General features: G+C 29.5%; 2 protein-coding genes across 2 annotated transcripts; one reads left to right on the forward strand and one right to left on the reverse strand.

Annotated features, from left to right (window-relative positions):
* The first annotated feature begins 648 nt into the window (after window positions 1-648).
* LOC106683993 (reticulocyte-binding protein 1) lies at window positions 649-3,017 on the forward strand. Its single transcript, XM_014425795.2, has 4 exons — window positions 649-806; window positions 2,188-2,403; window positions 2,493-2,762; window positions 2,843-3,017. Exons 1-4 carry the CDS (start codon window positions 753-755, stop codon window positions 2,876-2,878), a joined length of 576 nt encoding a protein of 191 aa, XP_014281281.1. The 5' UTR covers window positions 649-752; the 3' UTR covers window positions 2,879-3,017.
* A 9,790-nt stretch (window positions 3,018-12,807) lies between these two features.
* ATPsynCF6 (ATP synthase, coupling factor 6) lies at window positions 12,808-18,025 on the reverse strand. Its single transcript, XM_014425823.3, has 4 exons — window positions 17,892-18,025; window positions 17,588-17,754; window positions 16,936-17,066; window positions 12,808-13,010 (listed from the first exon to the last, which is right to left on the reverse strand). The coding sequence occupies exons 2-4, from the start codon at window positions 17,740-17,742 to the stop codon at window positions 12,973-12,975; spliced, it is 324 nt and encodes a 107-aa protein (XP_014281309.1). The 5' UTR covers window positions 17,743-17,754; window positions 17,892-18,025; the 3' UTR covers window positions 12,808-12,972.
* Window positions 18,026-18,458: the final 433 nt, after the last annotated feature.

Raw genomic sequence — 18,458 nt, forward strand, 5'->3', positions numbered from 1 at the left:
AATAAACTATTTGGCAAGATTGAAAAAGTTAGCTGGAATTGTTTTACAAGATAAACACTTTTAGGCTTCTCGAAAAATAATTGAGAACAATCTTTTATCTATGAATTATTTATTTTGTAAAACTAGAGAAAATTTAAATTAGATTAAAAAAAAAAGCACCAATTGAAAAGGGAATATTAAAATATGTAGCTATAAGAGAAATATGTGAAAACTATGAAATATATAAAATAAACGTGGTTTTATGTTGCTTTAAGTACCATGAAATGTATCTAGGAGGCATATAAATGTATTTAAAAGTCAGAGAAAACAATATGTAAAAACACAAAAATCTTATCTTTGTTAGGATCTATTTCAGATTTTTTTAAAAATTCTTTTATTGAATATTTGAATTTTCAGTTTAAAACGTTGTGAAAACTTTTAAGTTTCCTTTATGACGTTATAACATTATTCTGAACCTTCTTCGAGGTTGACAAAGCTGGTCCGTCAGGGAATTAAGTGATTTCGTCTTACATCCTACTTAGGCTTATACAGCTTTAATATTAAACCATTAATAATTAAAATAATTGTAATATTTTTATTTAGGAAAAAGCCTCATGAAGTAAAGAGTAAACAGTAAAATAATACGGTTTACGTAAACTAGAGTAGGATAGGACAGTTACGCAACGAACGCAGCTGTGATAGACGGGTCGAAAGGTCTCAGTCAGGCAGTATATAAGCTGACCGCTGGATCTCGGACAGCATCAGTCACCACAATGGCTTCACACATCATTGTTGCATCTTTGGTAGCTCTCTTCTGCATCGCTCAGGTACCAAACATTTCTTAAATATATATTGTCTAAAAAGTTAAAACTCAAATACATACATTCCATTATATTAGACTTAACAATATTTCTAATTTTACATGATTTTTATATTAGTACTATGTCACCTAATTAAAATTCATTTGGCTTAGTAATTAATTAGAATTTTTGAAAATCATTTTATATAATTTAATTCCGACTAAAAAATCATTAAGTGTTTAAAAGCTCAGTTTTCAAAAGTTAAGATGTACATTGAAAGTTATCTCTTCCTTACACATTGAACGCGGACATTTCTAAAATTACACTTTTACCGGATGAAATATGATATTTTCACTAAATATTATTGCTGAGGTGATGTTGCTGGCAGAGGGTCGTAGGATTCCATTACTCGCTGTTTACCACGCAACCAATTATCTCTGTTTTTGTTTACGTTCCTTCAGCCCTTTCAGACTGGAGCGTTTCCTGCTCAACTCCCATGTAGGTCCTGTAAGATCGGATGACAATATCCCTCGAAATGATATAAACTAAACTGGAGATTATTTATTCTTTATAAGTAAAAAAAAAATTATTAGTATTTAATATAACTTTAGTGGAAACAACAATTGGACAAATAAATTAAATCCGGAGTTACTTATTTAACTGGGACTAACTGGCAATATTTGACCTATCTGTTACATTATAAACTTATGTGCTAGTTAAGTATGCTATTGTACCAGGCTTAAAATTGTTTGATTTTGCAATCTCGCATATACAAAGAGAATTCTCCTTACATTACTAAATTAGGAAAAAATCAAATCCATTTCCAGCATAGTATAAAACAATTTCCTCCAAGTGCGAGGTCGAATAACTCCAAGAGATTTTATTGTCCCTCTTCACTTATACAATAAAAAATTAATGAATAAATTTTGTTCTTCGTTTCTGCAAAACGCGTTAAGGCGCTTTAGTTTGAATGTTTCCCAAATTTAAACCCCACAACATAGTTTTCTCAAAAAATTTACACCACGCAAAAATGTGCACCATCAACTTAAGTCATGCACCTCCGATGTAAATTAGCACTAATTCTTTGAATTAAATTAAAAATGGAGGAAATAAGAGAAGAGTGGTTTCTATTGCGTTGGCCGCCAACAACGCAAGGCCATAGATTTTCGTTCTCATGCGAATTATGATTGATGCGTCTTATGAATCAGCCGTGAATTCCTCATTTGAGGGACTACCTAAAAGTGGCAAGGAAATTCACAGAGTTCCTTCTCATTTTAGTCAATAATAAGTGGACTAATAAAGTATTATTATCCCTCAAATCCGGTGGAGCTCACATCACTATTTCATTTTCAGTATTTTTCTTTCCAATAATGTTTAGAAATAAAAAAGATTTTTTTGTTTTTTGCAGCCCGGTTTCTCCAGGCCAGAGCAAGCAGCAGTCCCCAACATCCAAGACCTCATCAAGGAAATGGAAACCACCGTTAAGAAGACCTTCGACGAAGCTAAGAAATCCCTCAACTTGCCCAACGACCCCAATGGTGAAGCTGTTGTCAAGGCTGTGAAGGAACAAGGACAGAAGGCTGAACAGGCATTGAAAGATATGAGGACCAAGATCGAGCAACAGGTAAATAATGATATAAAAATTACCTTTAAACCTTCACCGAAAAAAATAATTACACAAAAACATAAAATGACGATTGAAACCATTTCCAGATCAAGAGCAACCCACAGATCCAAGATGCCATTAAGGGACTCCAGGCCAAGGTTGACGAAGCCGCCGCCAGCCTGAAGAAGGAAAATCCTGAAGTTGCTGCCAATGCCCAAAAGATCCTGGACAATGTCAAGTCTGCCTACGAATCAGTCGGCAAGGAGATGGAAAAGGTCAATTCTGAGATCAGCAAGAAAGGAGGACTCAAGGATGACCTTGAATCTCTTTTCAAGAACTTGATCGACAGGGGAAATGTCTATGCCAACCAGCTCAAGGTAAATTTGCAGTTATTATAATTGTAAAGTAGGAAAAATAATTTTTAAAATATACTAATTTATTTTTAACATTTTTGCAGAGCCAAATCGATGAAGCTTTGAAGAAGAAGGCATAATTCTCCTGCAGCCTACAACGAAAACTCAAATGTTCAAATTCAAAAACAAAAACTTTAAAAAAAAAAATGTCACAAATGTTCCGTACAAATATAAAACCAAATTTTATACAATAATAAATTATATATTTTAATATTAAAACTTGTTTTTGTTTCTATTAATCCTCAAAAAATATGTGTATGATAAAATACGGTTATACACCAGTAATGATAGTTAACATTAAACTAAACCCAACCAATTTTGGTGTATGAAGATGAACTAATTAAATTAGTTCAGTAACTCAATTTTGAATTAATATGAACTATTTATTATATATTTATAGATAAATAAAAAAATTACACTTCTTAATATTTATTGCAATGAAATTCAATATCATGTACATAGATAACTCAAATAATTACATACATGAATAACATCAGTATAACTTGAGAAAACAACTGATTAAATACTATTGGTTGAGATGGAAATAATTTTTTTTTTTTAATTTATTTATTTAATGTGATTTACAACTGTATAAATAATAAATACAATAAGTAAATATGTTGTATGTTTCATTTACACTTGAAAATCTTGGGAAGGACCAACCCATTGGTGGTACTTCAAGCATTAATTTAAATTAGAAGGTCCCGTGGCCATCTTCTTTTCAGACGCCTCGGAGGATTATCAGAGATTGTTAAGGATGAGAGGTTCAGAATTAATGGGTTAGGATGGGTAAAGAGTTTGGAATGAAAAGACGCATATCTGTTTTGGGCCAAATCTGCAACGAATAGAATGTTAAGGTCTTTGTGGATGAGTATTATAATTTAAATCTAAATCTGGTAATTAAATTGAAGAACATTTCTATATAAAGAGCAAAAGTAAGTGTAGCGTATGATGTACAAAGGAGTACGACAAACAATATATGGAAATTTATAAATATGTAAGAGTTATTTCAATTGATTTACTTACAGATTTCAGAACCAACAGAGACACATATATTCGACCTTGTTTTTACACTATGAATAACTGAAAAAACAAACACTATATTTCGTTGTGGGATTAACTTTTAAACCAAGAACACTGCTGAAAAAACAACTAATGAAAAAAATGAGCGGTAGCATCTCAGTGTTGCCACTTCATTTTATTCCAACATACAAACCAAAGAGTTACGACACAAGATTGAATAAGAATAGTTTCTTAAAATATTATCTACCTAATTTATGTGCTACATTTACTTGTATTTAAATTGAATTATGAATTTAAACGAATAAATTTAAAAATAATAATTAAAAAAAAAAAAAACAGTCGATCCAAATGTGATATAATAGGATTACTTAATATCTCGAAACAAAATAATCTCCACTTTTGTAAATTTTTAATAAAATGAAAGTAAACTATTCACTCTTCTATTATATTTAACACCAAACATTATGATTATGCGTGTTTTTAGCAGGATATTGCAGATTTAAATCAAAATAAACCACACCACAAAAAGAAGATAAAACATCCATTGAAATAGCTATGTCGGCAGGATTTCACCAAAAAGAGGAGATTGTTCATTGTTCTGCCTGAAGCTTTGATGGGTGGATGATGGAGGAGATTGGAGTACCCAGATCGGAGTCAATGGTGGATTCAGGAATTTTCTGAGGAAGTTGGATCAGAATCTGTGCGATCGTAAAATAAATGATCGTCCATGTCCTCCTTGGAAAATTAAAAGTATTGTTTGGTCTCAGAACTAGGCAAAAATACTGTATTATGGGACTTTTTTAAAGACACCAAAAATTTATGTCAATTTGCAATGTCATTAGAACATAAAGATATAATGAAAACGTCGATAGAAATTAATATACCTTAAATAACTTAAATAAAAAGTTTTCAATTTGTTTTTCACCTTAAAGGGAGAGAAAGGACAACCTGTCTGGATACTCTTGTTCTTGAAATTCGGAATTAGAGAAAATGTGTACTCCATAAGTTAAGCCATTGGAAGCTACTTGAGGAGAAAAAAAACTGTGTAAGGTTGTATACTTGATTAAGCATACCAGTGTTTTGCAGCTAAGGTTTTGGAACCCAAATCTAGGTCAAGAAAAGAATTCTGAAGTACATTGAGAAAATTGTTCTGAGTCAAGTGGGATTTTCTTTAGCCCTCTCACTCTCATCTTAGGCTTTCAGTCCTCTCTAAATCCACCTGTACCACAACCAAGCAATGGGTTGTCGCCAATGTTTTGCAAAAAGTAATTTTAATGATATGAGATGGTACAATTAGTAATTCTAATTGCAGACCTCAATTACAGTTACAGAGGTCCATTAAGTAGTAGTAATAACTAATTAAAATCACTTTTAATTGTAATTTTATTTTTGGAATTTAAAACTAAAGTAAATGGTAATTACTTTTTCCCCAACACTGGTTCTCTGGCAATAAAGCCTAATAAAATGTTTTTAAAAAAACTTACTTATATGTTTGAAGTACCGAAGTGTCATAAGACCAATTAAAAAAATTGTGAAAATATTACTTTATTAACTAACAAACATTATGTTCAAAATCTTTATATTGCAAAAACAACATACATAATTCCGCATCGAAATACTATAAGGGCACCTTTGAACTGCTAATAAACAAAAAATGTTGGGAGCTGAGAAGTATAACCCAGAGAGACCTCATTAGGGAGCCTTTCCCCACTAATGAAGAACTTAACAACGAACATATGTCACCCCAGGAGGTGGCATCTGCTTCTGAAACTCATAAAGTACAGTCTGCATTATTACTTTTCCAGCAACAATGTATATATACTTTTTTCTTTGAAACCAACTGAATACATATACTTCAAACATTAGAAAAAAGACTCTTACATAAAAGAGAAAAATGTAATCATGCAAACAAAAAAAAATCTCAATTTCAATACATGAACATAATAAATATTAACATTTCAAAAAATATCAGGTTTTGTGTTTATAGTAAAAATACTAATAATAAAATATTTTAAATTAATAATAAATATCAACTTGAGGATTGTTAATTTAATTTCTTCTTTATTCCTACTGTTACCAAGCTCTGGAATTTGTTGATAGTACGTAGTTTTCTGAGGCATAAATAAAAAAATCAAGATTCCTACATGTTGTTTTGAATATAAATCTTCCTTAGTTAAATTATCCTTTTTTAAGAATTTTATTAAATTAGCAATATTTCCTAGTCATTTTTGCTTTAGATAAAACTGGAATTTTCAGTGGTATTCTAATTAATTGTCATTTACAATAATTATTACAGTTAAAATGAACAATGCTTGTATTAAGTTTTATAATCCTACTTCATATAGTTCCACATTTATCTATTGATTACTGTTAATCATGGTTTTATTAGTACAATACAACAGTAATAATTATTTTAAATTATAGTAACGATACCATTGTGTTATGATACTTACTGAAACTGAGTAAGTACAGTTTTTCCAGAAGACGGTCCAAGCATCCCTCAACATTGTTCCTAATTTAATAATTTCTTTAAAAATAAAATTAATATTTACAACATCTTATAAAAACATCAAATAATTCCATTTTTTTCACTAAATATAGATAAAAAGAAAGAATAAAGAATAAAGTGAATCGATCAGAGTGTTATCAAATTCAAATTTTTCCGAATAACTTTGCTGTTCCATCATAGGAAGTAAAAAGTAATTTGTATTTGATAAAAACAACTTGAATTAAAATTTTAGAGCCCAATCCAAAAGTACTTGATCAAATCATATTTAAACAGTAATTGATTCTGGTATTAATTTTTGTTTAACCTAATAATGCAATGAAAGAAACATCTTTCATTAAAATATGTTTTTATTTTAATTCCAAAGTTTCTTTTTAAATTAAAAGTAAACTGTGATATATCTTGAAGATATCCAATTTGCAAGGGAAAGATAAAGAGTGTAGGTAGAATGACATTTTCCAATTTTTTTTGTAAATGATGATGTGCGAGTGATTTCGGGCGCAGAAACATATAGTCTTAAAAGCAGTGTTGGGGAATGTAAAACTAAAATAAGAAACAACTTTATAAAATAAATATATATAATTTCAAAGTAATTTTTACATTTACATTTCCTTCTTATGCTCTTGTTCAGACAGATACTTTTAAATGTTAAGTTATTATTTAATAACAACCTGTAAACTTTTATAATACTTAATCCTTCCATAAGTAAGAATCATCAATGCATGTATTGGATAATTTCTGATTAAAACATGCAGTCAAGATGATACAGTTAAAAATAAAGCAAAGTAACATGAAATCTCATAATAATGATACTAATAAAAATGAATAATAGTAATAATTATGCTATTCATTATACACCATTGCCTTCTTTATCTGTATCTCATGTTCTTCCACTCTAATTGCACTTCCTTTTGTATTGGAGAGACAAAAATTCTCATTAAAAACCTTGTACCTTGACATCAGGTACTCCATTTCTACTGCCACTAAAATATTTTTCCATTTCCTCATCACTTACCATTATACAAAAATTTAAATTGGAAGAAGATAGTTGACCGTATGAAGTAGATTGTAGGAAGATAGTCGGGTGGTGGTCAATAAAGGTAAAAAATAGTTTCCTTTACCATCTATGACTATCTTCCTACAATCTATTTAAAAAAAAATTTTCGTTTATAAATTCTTTATTTTCATGTATATTATATCAATTTATTTTGTCAAATATATTCTCTCATATATTCACACTATCTATATTCTTTATGTTTCTAATATTATCGGATCTAGTTTTTTCTTAGCACTGATACAGGTCTACAACTTGTGACAAAACATTAATCAGTATATTACTTTAATTTTTAAACAAAGCCTCAACCATTATCTCCATGATTTCATCAATGATCAACTATACCTGCATTCAAATGTAAGTTTATTTTAAAATAAATACCAACAAAAACTTAGTGGCAAATTAACAATGGCCTAATGACAATTTCAGATTGCACCAATTTAATGAAACTGTTTTACATAAATCCTGTAGCAAAAAACTACATAATAATAATAATAATAATGCAACATTTTAACTTATAGCCCTCTTCTGAATACAGAGGTTTTGGGTTTGATTTAAGAAGTATTTGGGAGTGTGGGATAGGATTTATCTTGTGCTTTTTAGAAAATTACTTCTATGCAGTAACCACTCAACTAATTCCCAATTATATGGTGCTTTATTGTTATTTATTTAATTACCGATTATGATTAGCAAAATATTGTGTTTTTGTCACAGATAAAAACTCACCTTTTGGTATAAAATAAAAACGGATTATTTAATATTGAAAGTTGAAAGTAAAGTTGACATATTTTCTGAAGAGCTGCATTTGAACCAATCAGAAATTACATCAACCACAAACTGCACTTTGATTAGAGGAACATATAATTACACATCTAACTTGGAGTAACTTTGTATTCTATTATGACTGTACAATTCTAATTTTAGAAAAGAAAACTCAATATACTTACAAGATATCAGAAGTAAATGATTAGAATAAGAAACGTTGAAGTAAGCCACTAATAAAAAAAATTAAGTCAATTTAAAATCACTTATTAATTAGTAAAGAGTTGTAAAAATAAAACAATGGGTAAAAAATTTATAATAAATTACAAAGATGAAAAAAATTGTGGCAGTCAAAAGATTGGTCTACATGAAACTTCTGGAAATGAAATAATACATTAAAATTTTTTTGATAATGATCATGCGTCCCCTCTTATAGCTTAAGTTAGAACAGCCATTTCCTGAATCAATTCTAGGAGGAAAATATTCTACATTATTATACGAGAGTATGAAGTCACAGGAGTCACTCAATCATACCGGCATTTCTATAATTTTTTTTTTCTGGAGTTGTAGAAGCTGATAAAGAAGTTTTATTTTAAAAAATGTTCACACAACGTGGTATAGTGTTTGTATCCATTAAATGCACAAACAACAGCATAAGGCATTGTAACTATATTGTTTATACCGCACTGAAATCTTTTCATTTAATATACCACAAAAAAGAGTATGTAAGTTGCTCTTTAAAATCAAATTCTGTAAAGATTTAATAGTCACTATTATTAGTTTTTAAATTTTTTTTTATTTATAAAAAAAATTATCTGAATTTAAGGTATTTATTAGATCTCAATGTTTAATCTCAACACCATGGTACCATTCTATGGTAACACAGTGGGAAGAATTGTACACAACATATGTCTACATAATTAGAACAAGAAGTTCAGCAAACTTCAATCAAATTAGGACTGAGTATTAAAAACTATTGAGGATTAACACAGAATTCACCAGCACATCTTAAAAACACAGCGCAAGTTTACTCTTTGTACTAATCATTCCTTAAATATCACAATAGAAATTAGTAACACTACTTTAAACAACATATTCCTTCACTTATTGCATAACCAAACCTCCGCATCATTGTAAACAATATAGTTAAGCATATATTGATTAACATTATAAACAGTAGTTAAGACAAGATCTCAATGTAATTTCATTTTGCTTACTGGAAACTTTTAAATGCTTGCCAGACTAAAATCACAATGTATTATAAACCATGTATTTATTCTAAGGGGACATGTGTCTCAGAATAAAATTATTTTTTCATTTCATTAAAATTCAATATTCTATGTTCATCCGAAACTTTTTCAACTCATCGCTGGAAAATTTTTTACCAGAAATCTAAATTTTTTAAACAGTGATGGATCCAAGAAATGGAGTACCCCACACCTAGCCCTAAGGAAAAATCAAATGAATTATACATTGCAGATAAATGTACAGTTTCAGGGGGTTCAAAAGTTACCATATTAGAAGCTAATTCACTTATGAAGGAAATGGATAAATACAAAACAGCGCTAATGACAGTAATTTGGAATACAATTTTTCAAAGAATAAATGCAACTAGTAAATTACTCTAATCAATGGATTGCCAACTGTATCTGTCCTCTTAAAATCATTAAGACATTTTTCAGGACTAATTTTTAATGTAGAGAAATTTGCCAACTACAGAAAGTTTTATGTTACATGTGAAATAATTATCTAGAAGAACACAGGCTTATTAAGTTGTAAAACTTTTTGAAAAATTGTTTTATTAGAATAAATCAAAAGTCCTAAGGAATATAACAATGAAAAACTTGAGAGATCTTTACAAACATGATATTGAATTTAATATTATTGAAGATGATTTTGATTAATTTTTAATATTTCAAAAGACAACGAGGAAACCTTTGAGCTCCTAAAAAAATGTCTTGTATCAGAATGTTAAAATTATTTTTTTAAACAAATCTGTAATCAGGAGAAAGATTTTTCACAGACATTTTCTGTTTCAAAGCTAGGAAAAAATTATTTAAGTACCATAGGGTAAGGACTTATAAAATTAGGAGGGCTATTCTGTACATACAGCAGAACTTTTTAACTTAACACTGCCAAAATGATTGATGAACTTAAGAGAAATGAAGGAAGACATAAATACATATAATCATTTAATCAATTTATGTTTTTCCATTTTTTATTTTTAAAAATAATTTGAAGGAATGTAAAAATCCTGAAAGGTGTAAGTATCCCAAACAATTGTAGCTGGTGGAAGCTAAGGCAGTACTAAGGATGGTTTGGAATAATCCAAGGTGAAAGGAAGGTCGAAGCCAGAAAAGTGACATCTTTTGACAATAGCTTATCGTCATACTTAATCCCAAGCCACCATGGCTTGACGATTATGTCGTCCACCACGGCCAAAGGTTAATCAGTTTTCTAAAACACATTTTTTTTTCTGAAGGAAGGGGGGAAGGCCATGAAATATTTCATTCCTTAGGTCACCCCCACTTGTCTTGGTCTACCCCTGAGTGAGGTTCTGGCTAAACTCAACAGTTTATTTTTTTATTTGCTGACCACACTCCCCAGCCATCTTCTCCATATATTACTCCATTACCAACTATTAACACTTCATTAAAAAAAATTGATGCATTGAGTGAAAATGCCAAATTATAATAAAAATAAAAATACCAAGGTTCAAGACAAAAATAAAGCTGCTGCTGCTGAAGAGTGACAAAAGTCAGCTGAAAATATTGAACCAAAGTGCCACATGAAACAATTCATTATGGGTCTTATGAGGATCCTATAAAAAACTTGAAATCTGTTTTTTTTTACTTTTCTTACGTCGGTCCAAGACTCCCGTTGAAGTCCTACATTGCCCCTGTTGTTATATTATAAAAGAATTAAGATGAGGATGTAAATTTTTATTATTTACTTAATTTTAAAATTTTACTTTTGATTCTGCCATAAATTTACACAACTGAATGGTAGCCCTATCTAGATCTGCCAGTCCTTGGAGGAAAGCGCCATTGTTTTGGATGAGGGGGATATTTGTTCCTGTATTTATCATATCTACTACACCTTAGTATAATGTGTAATGGGTCCTCGATGGAGTTGCATGTCGAACATTTAACATTTTTTTTAACTTTAATTAACGTCAAGCCGCGATTTGTTCGACCATGGCTAATTCTTAATCTTGTAAGTAAGACTATATCTTTTCTGTTTAGCTTAACACAAGTGTTAGAGAACCATGGGCGTGGAGAGACATTATGTTGGATAGTGAAATGATCTTTACCTTTTGAACTTGACTCCCAGGCATACCTATCCTACCATTCAATAATGAAGTCTTTTCTTAACAATCAAAAAATTTCCTGCAAAGGGAGTTTCACATTATCCATTCTACTTGAACATCGTTTTGCTATTTTGTCAGCTCGCTCATTGCCGTACAAACCCACATGACATGGAACCCATTGGACCTTAAATTTGTTTTTTGATGAACCATGAACTTCTATTATGTTCTTTATTAGGTAAGATGAAATATGTTTTTGATGTATGTTTCTGAGTGAATTGCATACAGAAGCAGAATCTGTTAGAATTACGAGTTTTGTATTCTTATATTTTCTGTTTTCTATTTTAAAAGCTTCAATGACACTGTATATGCTAAACTTGGTGGAGAGGTTTATTGATGTATCCTAGTTATATTGGACATCATATATCCCAACTGCAACTTTGTTTTTATCTTTAGATGCATCTGTATAAATTTTTAGATAATTTTTATACTTTTCAGACAATATTTCTAGTGTTTTCTGTTTTAGAACTGTCGGTGGATAGTATATTTTGGTCAAATCCGATCGGAATAGTTTGGGATTGGTTTTTATGTTAATTTGTGACTTTGGAATGGGAGTATGAAATCTATTAGGATGAAATCTTTTATCGTCACATAGCTTAAAATTGGACTAGTAAATAATAGGTAGGGTAAGAAACAGACAATAAATTTCTAATAACACAATATAAATTATATAAAACCAACTAATTAATAAAAATACAGTTTTGAAAATAATTAAGTTCGCACTTTATAAATGAAATATTAGTAAACCGTTCAAAGTGTTGTGTCTCAAACCTACTCCCCCTCACATCGTAGCTTCAATTTTATGTCAATATAATTGAAATATTTATTTATTAATTTTGATAATTCATTCATTTTCAGTAGGTAGTTTTTGAGAATTATGATCATTAGAAGACAATTTAAGATAGATGTTTAAATTTCCATTGAATTGAATAAAACAAAACAACCAAAAAGTAATGAAAAATTCTTTATGGCCAAAAAAATAGTTAAATTATTAACTGGTTCACAATAAAATACTGGTTAAAATTAAAAAAAAAAAAAAAAAAAAAGGAACAGCAGCAATTTATTTGTGTAATATTGTGAAAATGCTGGAACTTTCAACAATTTTACAAACCATTCTCTTAGATACTTGCAATGAAAAGTTATTTCTTTCTAAAACAAGTTATTTTTAGATTTTTAATCGAGCATTATTTTTAATAATCAGTATTCATTCAAAATCAAGAAACAAATTTAAAGAAAATAAAAGATTAATAATTTTAACTAAATAAACACTGACAAAGAAATATCAGGATAAAAGAACTGAACATAATATACTATCTGTATTTACATTTTAATAACAAAGTTGAACGCAGATTCATATAAAATACCAAATATTGGCTGTAATAAATACATAATTCCAGTAACTACAAATTCTTGCATCTATTCTTTTTTTTATAGATTGGAAATTGCCCCTTAACCCTAACATTTAAGCTGCCTCCATGTTTATTGGGTCCAGTTTGATATCTAAAACAAATATATTAAAGAGTTAAAAGAAGATAGAGTTATTTTAAAATGACTCTATAGTAGAATCCTCAAATACAATAAGGAACCAACCAACATATCTGTGAAATTGGGTTAAATCAGCTTTATCAAGAATATTCATTTCGAAACATAAGTGCAAGGCACTGCGTTTCTCTATATCACTTATAAATATGAACAGGACCCTGAGTTTTGGTTTTAGTGGTGAAATGAAAAAAATTACTAATGTAATTTATAAAACAAAAACAAAATAAAAATGTTGGTGCGTTCGTTATTGAATATGTGGGTTCAATTAATAATTTATACGCTTAAAATATAATCTTATTGGAAAAAAATAGTTGCCTGTATGAAGTAGATTAGAGTAATATAGTCCGCGTGGTGGTCAATGAAGATATCAAAATAGTAACAAAAAACTATTTATTGTTAACCAATGTTTTGTCCTACTTTGCAAGGTTTCGTCAGGGCTGATAAGAATGAGGTTCTATTCCAACTGACAGGTTGGTAGCAACGTTGTTTGTTACTATTTTGATATCTTTATTGACCGCCACCTGGACTATCTTCCTCCAATTAAAATATAATCTATATTTTTTGTACCTTTAAAATACTAAACCCTGTAGTAATTCAAATCATTACCGAGTTATGTTCTACGACAACTTGTTCAACAAATTACAAGTAGAAATAACTTAGTCAATTTTAATAAATTATTTTAAATGAAAAATCATACTTGAGTTTTTCAGGAAAAAAATAAAATAAAGATTCAATATTACACTGCATTTTATATATATTAAAAAATGTATTTTTAAAGAAATTTAAAAATTCAACCAAAGTATCAACACTAAATACAAAAACATAATTAGAATAACAGCATAAAAATATAATAGCAAAATAAAATAATTCTTTTATAAAATCAAATTCAAAAATTTGATTTGTACAATCTTATAGAAAAATCTCATTATATAAATACTGAATCCAAGATACAAAAATTAACAAGAAATGCTTCTTATAATCCTGAAATTTGATTGGAGAATCAAAACTGGACTGAAAGATTGAGAAGGGGAAATTATAATGTCAACAATAATAAGGAAAAGAGATAATGACTTTACAGAAACCATGGGGATATTTTAGAAAGTACTGCAAAATATTGGCTTGAGGAACCACTTTAAACAAAACAAGGGAACAAATAATCTGAGGTAAATTATAGCTGAGAAATAGATATTCTTTAACAGGCAATGAGGTTCTAGTCAAGAGAGTGAAATTTCGGAAAAGCAATGAACATTTACTTATTTTCAGTGCTGTGGTCCTTCTCATCCTTGCAATGAATAAATGAAAATTTAAATTAAATGTCGATGACCTTTTAAAATCCCAGCCACTAGCTGATTTCATAACTGTATAAAATAAAGCAGACATATCTCACACGTTATTTGTTTAAAAATACAACTTTCTTGGACATAAAAGATAGATAATATTAATGAAAACTTATTTATCAGTGCTAACATTTTGGCCTGAACTTTAAATTTAACCAAAGGAAAAGTACTTGGTTTTAAGATCTGACTAAGCAGCCCTGATGAAGGCTTAAAATTCTTTTCAAAACGTTGGCACTAATAAATGAGTTTTTGATAATACTAATACATCATAAACTTAATTTTTTTTTATAGTAATTGCCAAAACACATCTTTATGCATTTAATATTTTTAATAAAAATCAATTATTCAAAACTCACCCAACTTCTCTTTCAACACATTCATCCTAACAAGCTTATATTTTCAATAATAATCAATCCTGTAATTAGTTTATTACGTATTCTAGAGTATACCTCTTATTCCAACAATGGCAGGAAGAATGGTTAGCGAACTATTTAGCAAGAGTTGGACATTATATAGTCATTATACAAGTCAATTCTCATGAGCCAACTTCACACCGACTCGAGAGCAACTATTTCAATAACCACGTTACCACATCAACTTCGCAAAAGAAAGTTGTGTTGAACATAATAACAATACTATCAAGGGATGTCAAAATTAGTGAAATACTAACCATACAATTGATCATACGTCAAAGAGACCACTAAGAGAAAAGCAGCTGCAAACTCAACAAATTGATAATTTTTAAAAACAGAGAAATAAGAGGGATGTGTTCACAATTGATATAAGGAATCTTACTAACAATAAAATTGTGATAGCAGATGTTAAACAAGTTACATTAGAACACACCATTTTTAAAAAAAAGTAGGAACACGCAACATTAACAGCTTGAGTGATTGATAATTCGTTAAGACATAATTGATTTCCTAAATAATAGCATGGATTGTCCCAGTAAATTAAACATTATAAAATGTGACAATGCCAACCAGTTTCCGATCTGTTTAGAAATAAGGAAGTAAATATTGAAATGGGTAGGGCACACTCTAAGAAAACCAGATAGTACTATTAAGAAAATTGCCCAACACCACAACCCTCAGAGAAAAAGGATTCCCTATGTTGTAAAGCAGGGGTGACCAACTGAAGTGAACTAGTGGCCACTTTCAAAATGCATCATTACTTGACAGGCCGCATATAGAATTATATATGCCCATACTAGATTCAGACCCACTATAGACATTTTTTTGGAGTGAAAAATTGAAACATAACAAGTTCTTACTCTTAACTCATAAATAAAACATGCAATATTCACAAGAATATTATTTTAAATAATAAGAAAGCCTTAGCAAACCTGAAAGTTCAATGACGATACCACTAATCGTTCTCTATATGCATCTGTCAAGTGAGGCCTCTTCAAACCCAAATCGACCAAATCAGACTTAAAGTAATCTTCCCATCTATGTTTTGGTCTGCCCCTTGGAAGTTTGGCCATCAGTTCAGTTTAATAACCTTTAGGGATCCGTTTGTAACTAAGTCCCACAATCTTACAAGTCCATCTTATTCACCACAATGCTATAACCTGAATTATATTTACCGGTTGCAGTTCCCTCAATTCACTATTGTGTAGCCTTCTAAATTCCCTGGTTAACTCATTCTTTTCAGTCCGAAAATTTCAAGTAATACTTTATTTTAAAAACCTTAAGGCACTGCTCTTACTTAAGTGTAAGAGGCCACGTTTCACATCCATAAAGAACAGTGGGAAGGATAATAGTTTAGTAAATTTTAATTTTTGAGTTTTTGGGCAGAAGGTACAAGCTAAGCAAATGACTTCAAAATTGAAATATAATAAGCATTTATTATTTCCTCATCAATTTTTTTTTTTACAATGGAACCTAAATACTTAAACTTATCGATCTCCCTGTTCCTTGTATATCTATATATCCGAAACAAATATTGTTTTAAAATCAACAGTGTTCTCATAATTTCAACAGTTAATTTTTAAAATATGGATGCACAGATAATACATTATTTTACTACATTTGTTTTCACCAACTTTTGCCATTATCAAATAAATATATTTTGTAAAAGTGCGATGAATCTCGCAGACTGTGGATTTTCCACCTCTGACCTAAAGTTGCTTTAAAAAGTGGGAATTCACTTTCATTGAAAAATAATGCATTTTTTAGGTATAAAGAAGGTTTATTACATTACAAGCTCTCAGGTGAACTATTTTTTATTCTTCTAGGACCTGATTTCTCAGATTAAGGTTATATTTATATTTTCAACTTATTATCATGAGATCCATTCTGCAAGTTCACTATCACTTATTTTGGAATTTCCGAATTATTTTCGCATGATTTCACAAATTCGCACTCGGACCGCATATTATCTATCTGTTTTTACTTCCTACTGACCCCATATTAAAAACTTCTATAATATATTGTACAGTTGAGTGAGATATTCCCAACATTCTACAGATATATTAATGAATTTTTCTTGTTATCATAACAAATTTTTTTTTACTCACTGTATGTCAAAATTTAAATGCTTACCAGTGAATTTGATATCAGGAAATTTTGTCATATCAACTCCTTCAGCACCACCATACATTCTAAGAAGTTTGGTGTGTTCTTGTTTCAATTCCCGCTGAATTTCAGGAGAAGGATCAACTAGTTGGCCTCCACTAAAATTCAAAAGTATAGCAAAATAAATAATGACAATTTAACTAAGAAATTATTAATAACTAAGATATCATGAAAATCCATACTCATAAGATGAAAAAAAAAATGTAACTGTACAACTACCCAGCATAATGAATAGAATATTCTGTAATAGATAAGTAATAAAATGGACATTACGATTAATTGCCGAACAATCCCAATAAAAACAGATACTGTAATACAATTGTAATCATCAACTTGACGGATGCAGCGATCACAATTGTACACGCTGAATTATATATTTTTTTCCAATATATTTTAATAATATCCTTAAAACATACATTATAAAATTGAGGCTCAAGGGTGTGATAACTAAATCATTGGAAAATTTAATTCACTAAAACTTTTATCAAATTAAGCCCACTGATATATGAATTTATTATGAAAAATTAATAAATGAAGTATATGCTCAACTATGAAATAAATAAATTATATCTTTGCATATTAAATTTAAAAGGCAGACCAACAATAAAAATCTTATTACCCGCTCTTCTTCTTGTACTCTCTAAGTTTTTCAATAAATAACTGTTGGATAGGATCAGTTGCTTTTTGTAGAGCTGGATAAAGAACACCAAAATTTCTTTGTGAAGAATTCTTAATCAGTGCATTGGCACTGGTGAAAAGCCTGGAACCGCTCATTATATGCAGCAACTATAAAAATAAAATGAGCCTAACTCAAATTAAAGTAAACTAAAACATAAAGGCTATAGTTTAAATAAAACTCAAATTATACAAAATTTTATAATGCTTTTAAATCGTAATCAATGATTTAAGTAATACTTTCTTACCAAAATCCTTTACTCGGGATAACCTTCTTTATCAGCTGATGAAAAACCACAGCCACGACTATCTGATAAAGCCAAATCGTTCTTTACTAAGATAATAGATGAATGATATATGCTTTATTTTTTCTGCTTTGAATTGCTATACACATAATTTATGACAATAAAGAATATTTAAATAAAGCTTACAATTTTTAATAATATAAAAGCATATGCTGCAATGGCTTCTTTAATTTTTGAAGATCTTTAAAAATACAATTGCAATTGGTGCTTGGAAACAAAAATCCTTAAAGTTAATTATATATTTTAAGTTTGTTGATGTTTATACTGAGTTACTATAAATTGTAATATATCCGGGACAACTTGAAAGATGAAAAGAAGGGGGAGGGGAGGAGAAATAAAAAAATTCCAGATTTCTTTAATTTGACCTTAAATTCCAAATTGAACTTTACACGGTGCCTTGTGTTTTCACCATGTTTCAAAAACTTGTGCTTATTTTGAAACTTCTCCCTAAGCAGAGAATATTTTTAAGATTATAATAAGTAAGTAAGAAGTGTCACGTAAAAAAGTTAC

Source organism: Halyomorpha halys, unplaced genomic scaffold (assembly GCF_000696795.3).
Source record: "Halyomorpha halys isolate HHAL.00 unplaced genomic scaffold, Hhal_1.1 Scaffold533.1, whole genome shotgun sequence".
NCBI classification, from domain to species: Eukaryota; Metazoa; Arthropoda; class Insecta; order Hemiptera; family Pentatomidae; genus Halyomorpha; species Halyomorpha halys.

Excerpts from the sequence above, each read along its gene's own strand:
- ATPsynCF6 (XM_014425823.3), bottom strand. The coding sequence starts at position 17,742 with ATGAGCGGTTCCAGGCTTTTCACCAGTGCCAATGCACTGATTAAGAAT. Across the intron at positions 17,067-17,587 it reads GAGTACAAGAAGAAGAGCGG|TGGAGGCCAACTAGTTGATC; the intron begins GTAATAAGATTT and ends TTTGAATTTTAG. Across the intron at positions 13,011-16,935 it reads TCCTGATATCAAATTCACTG|ATATCAAACTGGACCCAATA; the intron begins GTAAGCATTTAA and ends TATTTGTTTTAG.
- LOC106683993 (XM_014425795.2), top strand. The coding sequence starts at position 753 with ATGGCTTCACACATCATTGTTGCATCTTTGGTAGCTCTCTTCTGCATC. Across the intron at positions 2,404-2,492 it reads GGACCAAGATCGAGCAACAG|ATCAAGAGCAACCCACAGAT; the intron begins GTAAATAATGAT and ends AACCATTTCCAG. Across the intron at positions 2,763-2,842 it reads TCTATGCCAACCAGCTCAAG|AGCCAAATCGATGAAGCTTT; the intron begins GTAAATTTGCAG and ends ACATTTTTGCAG.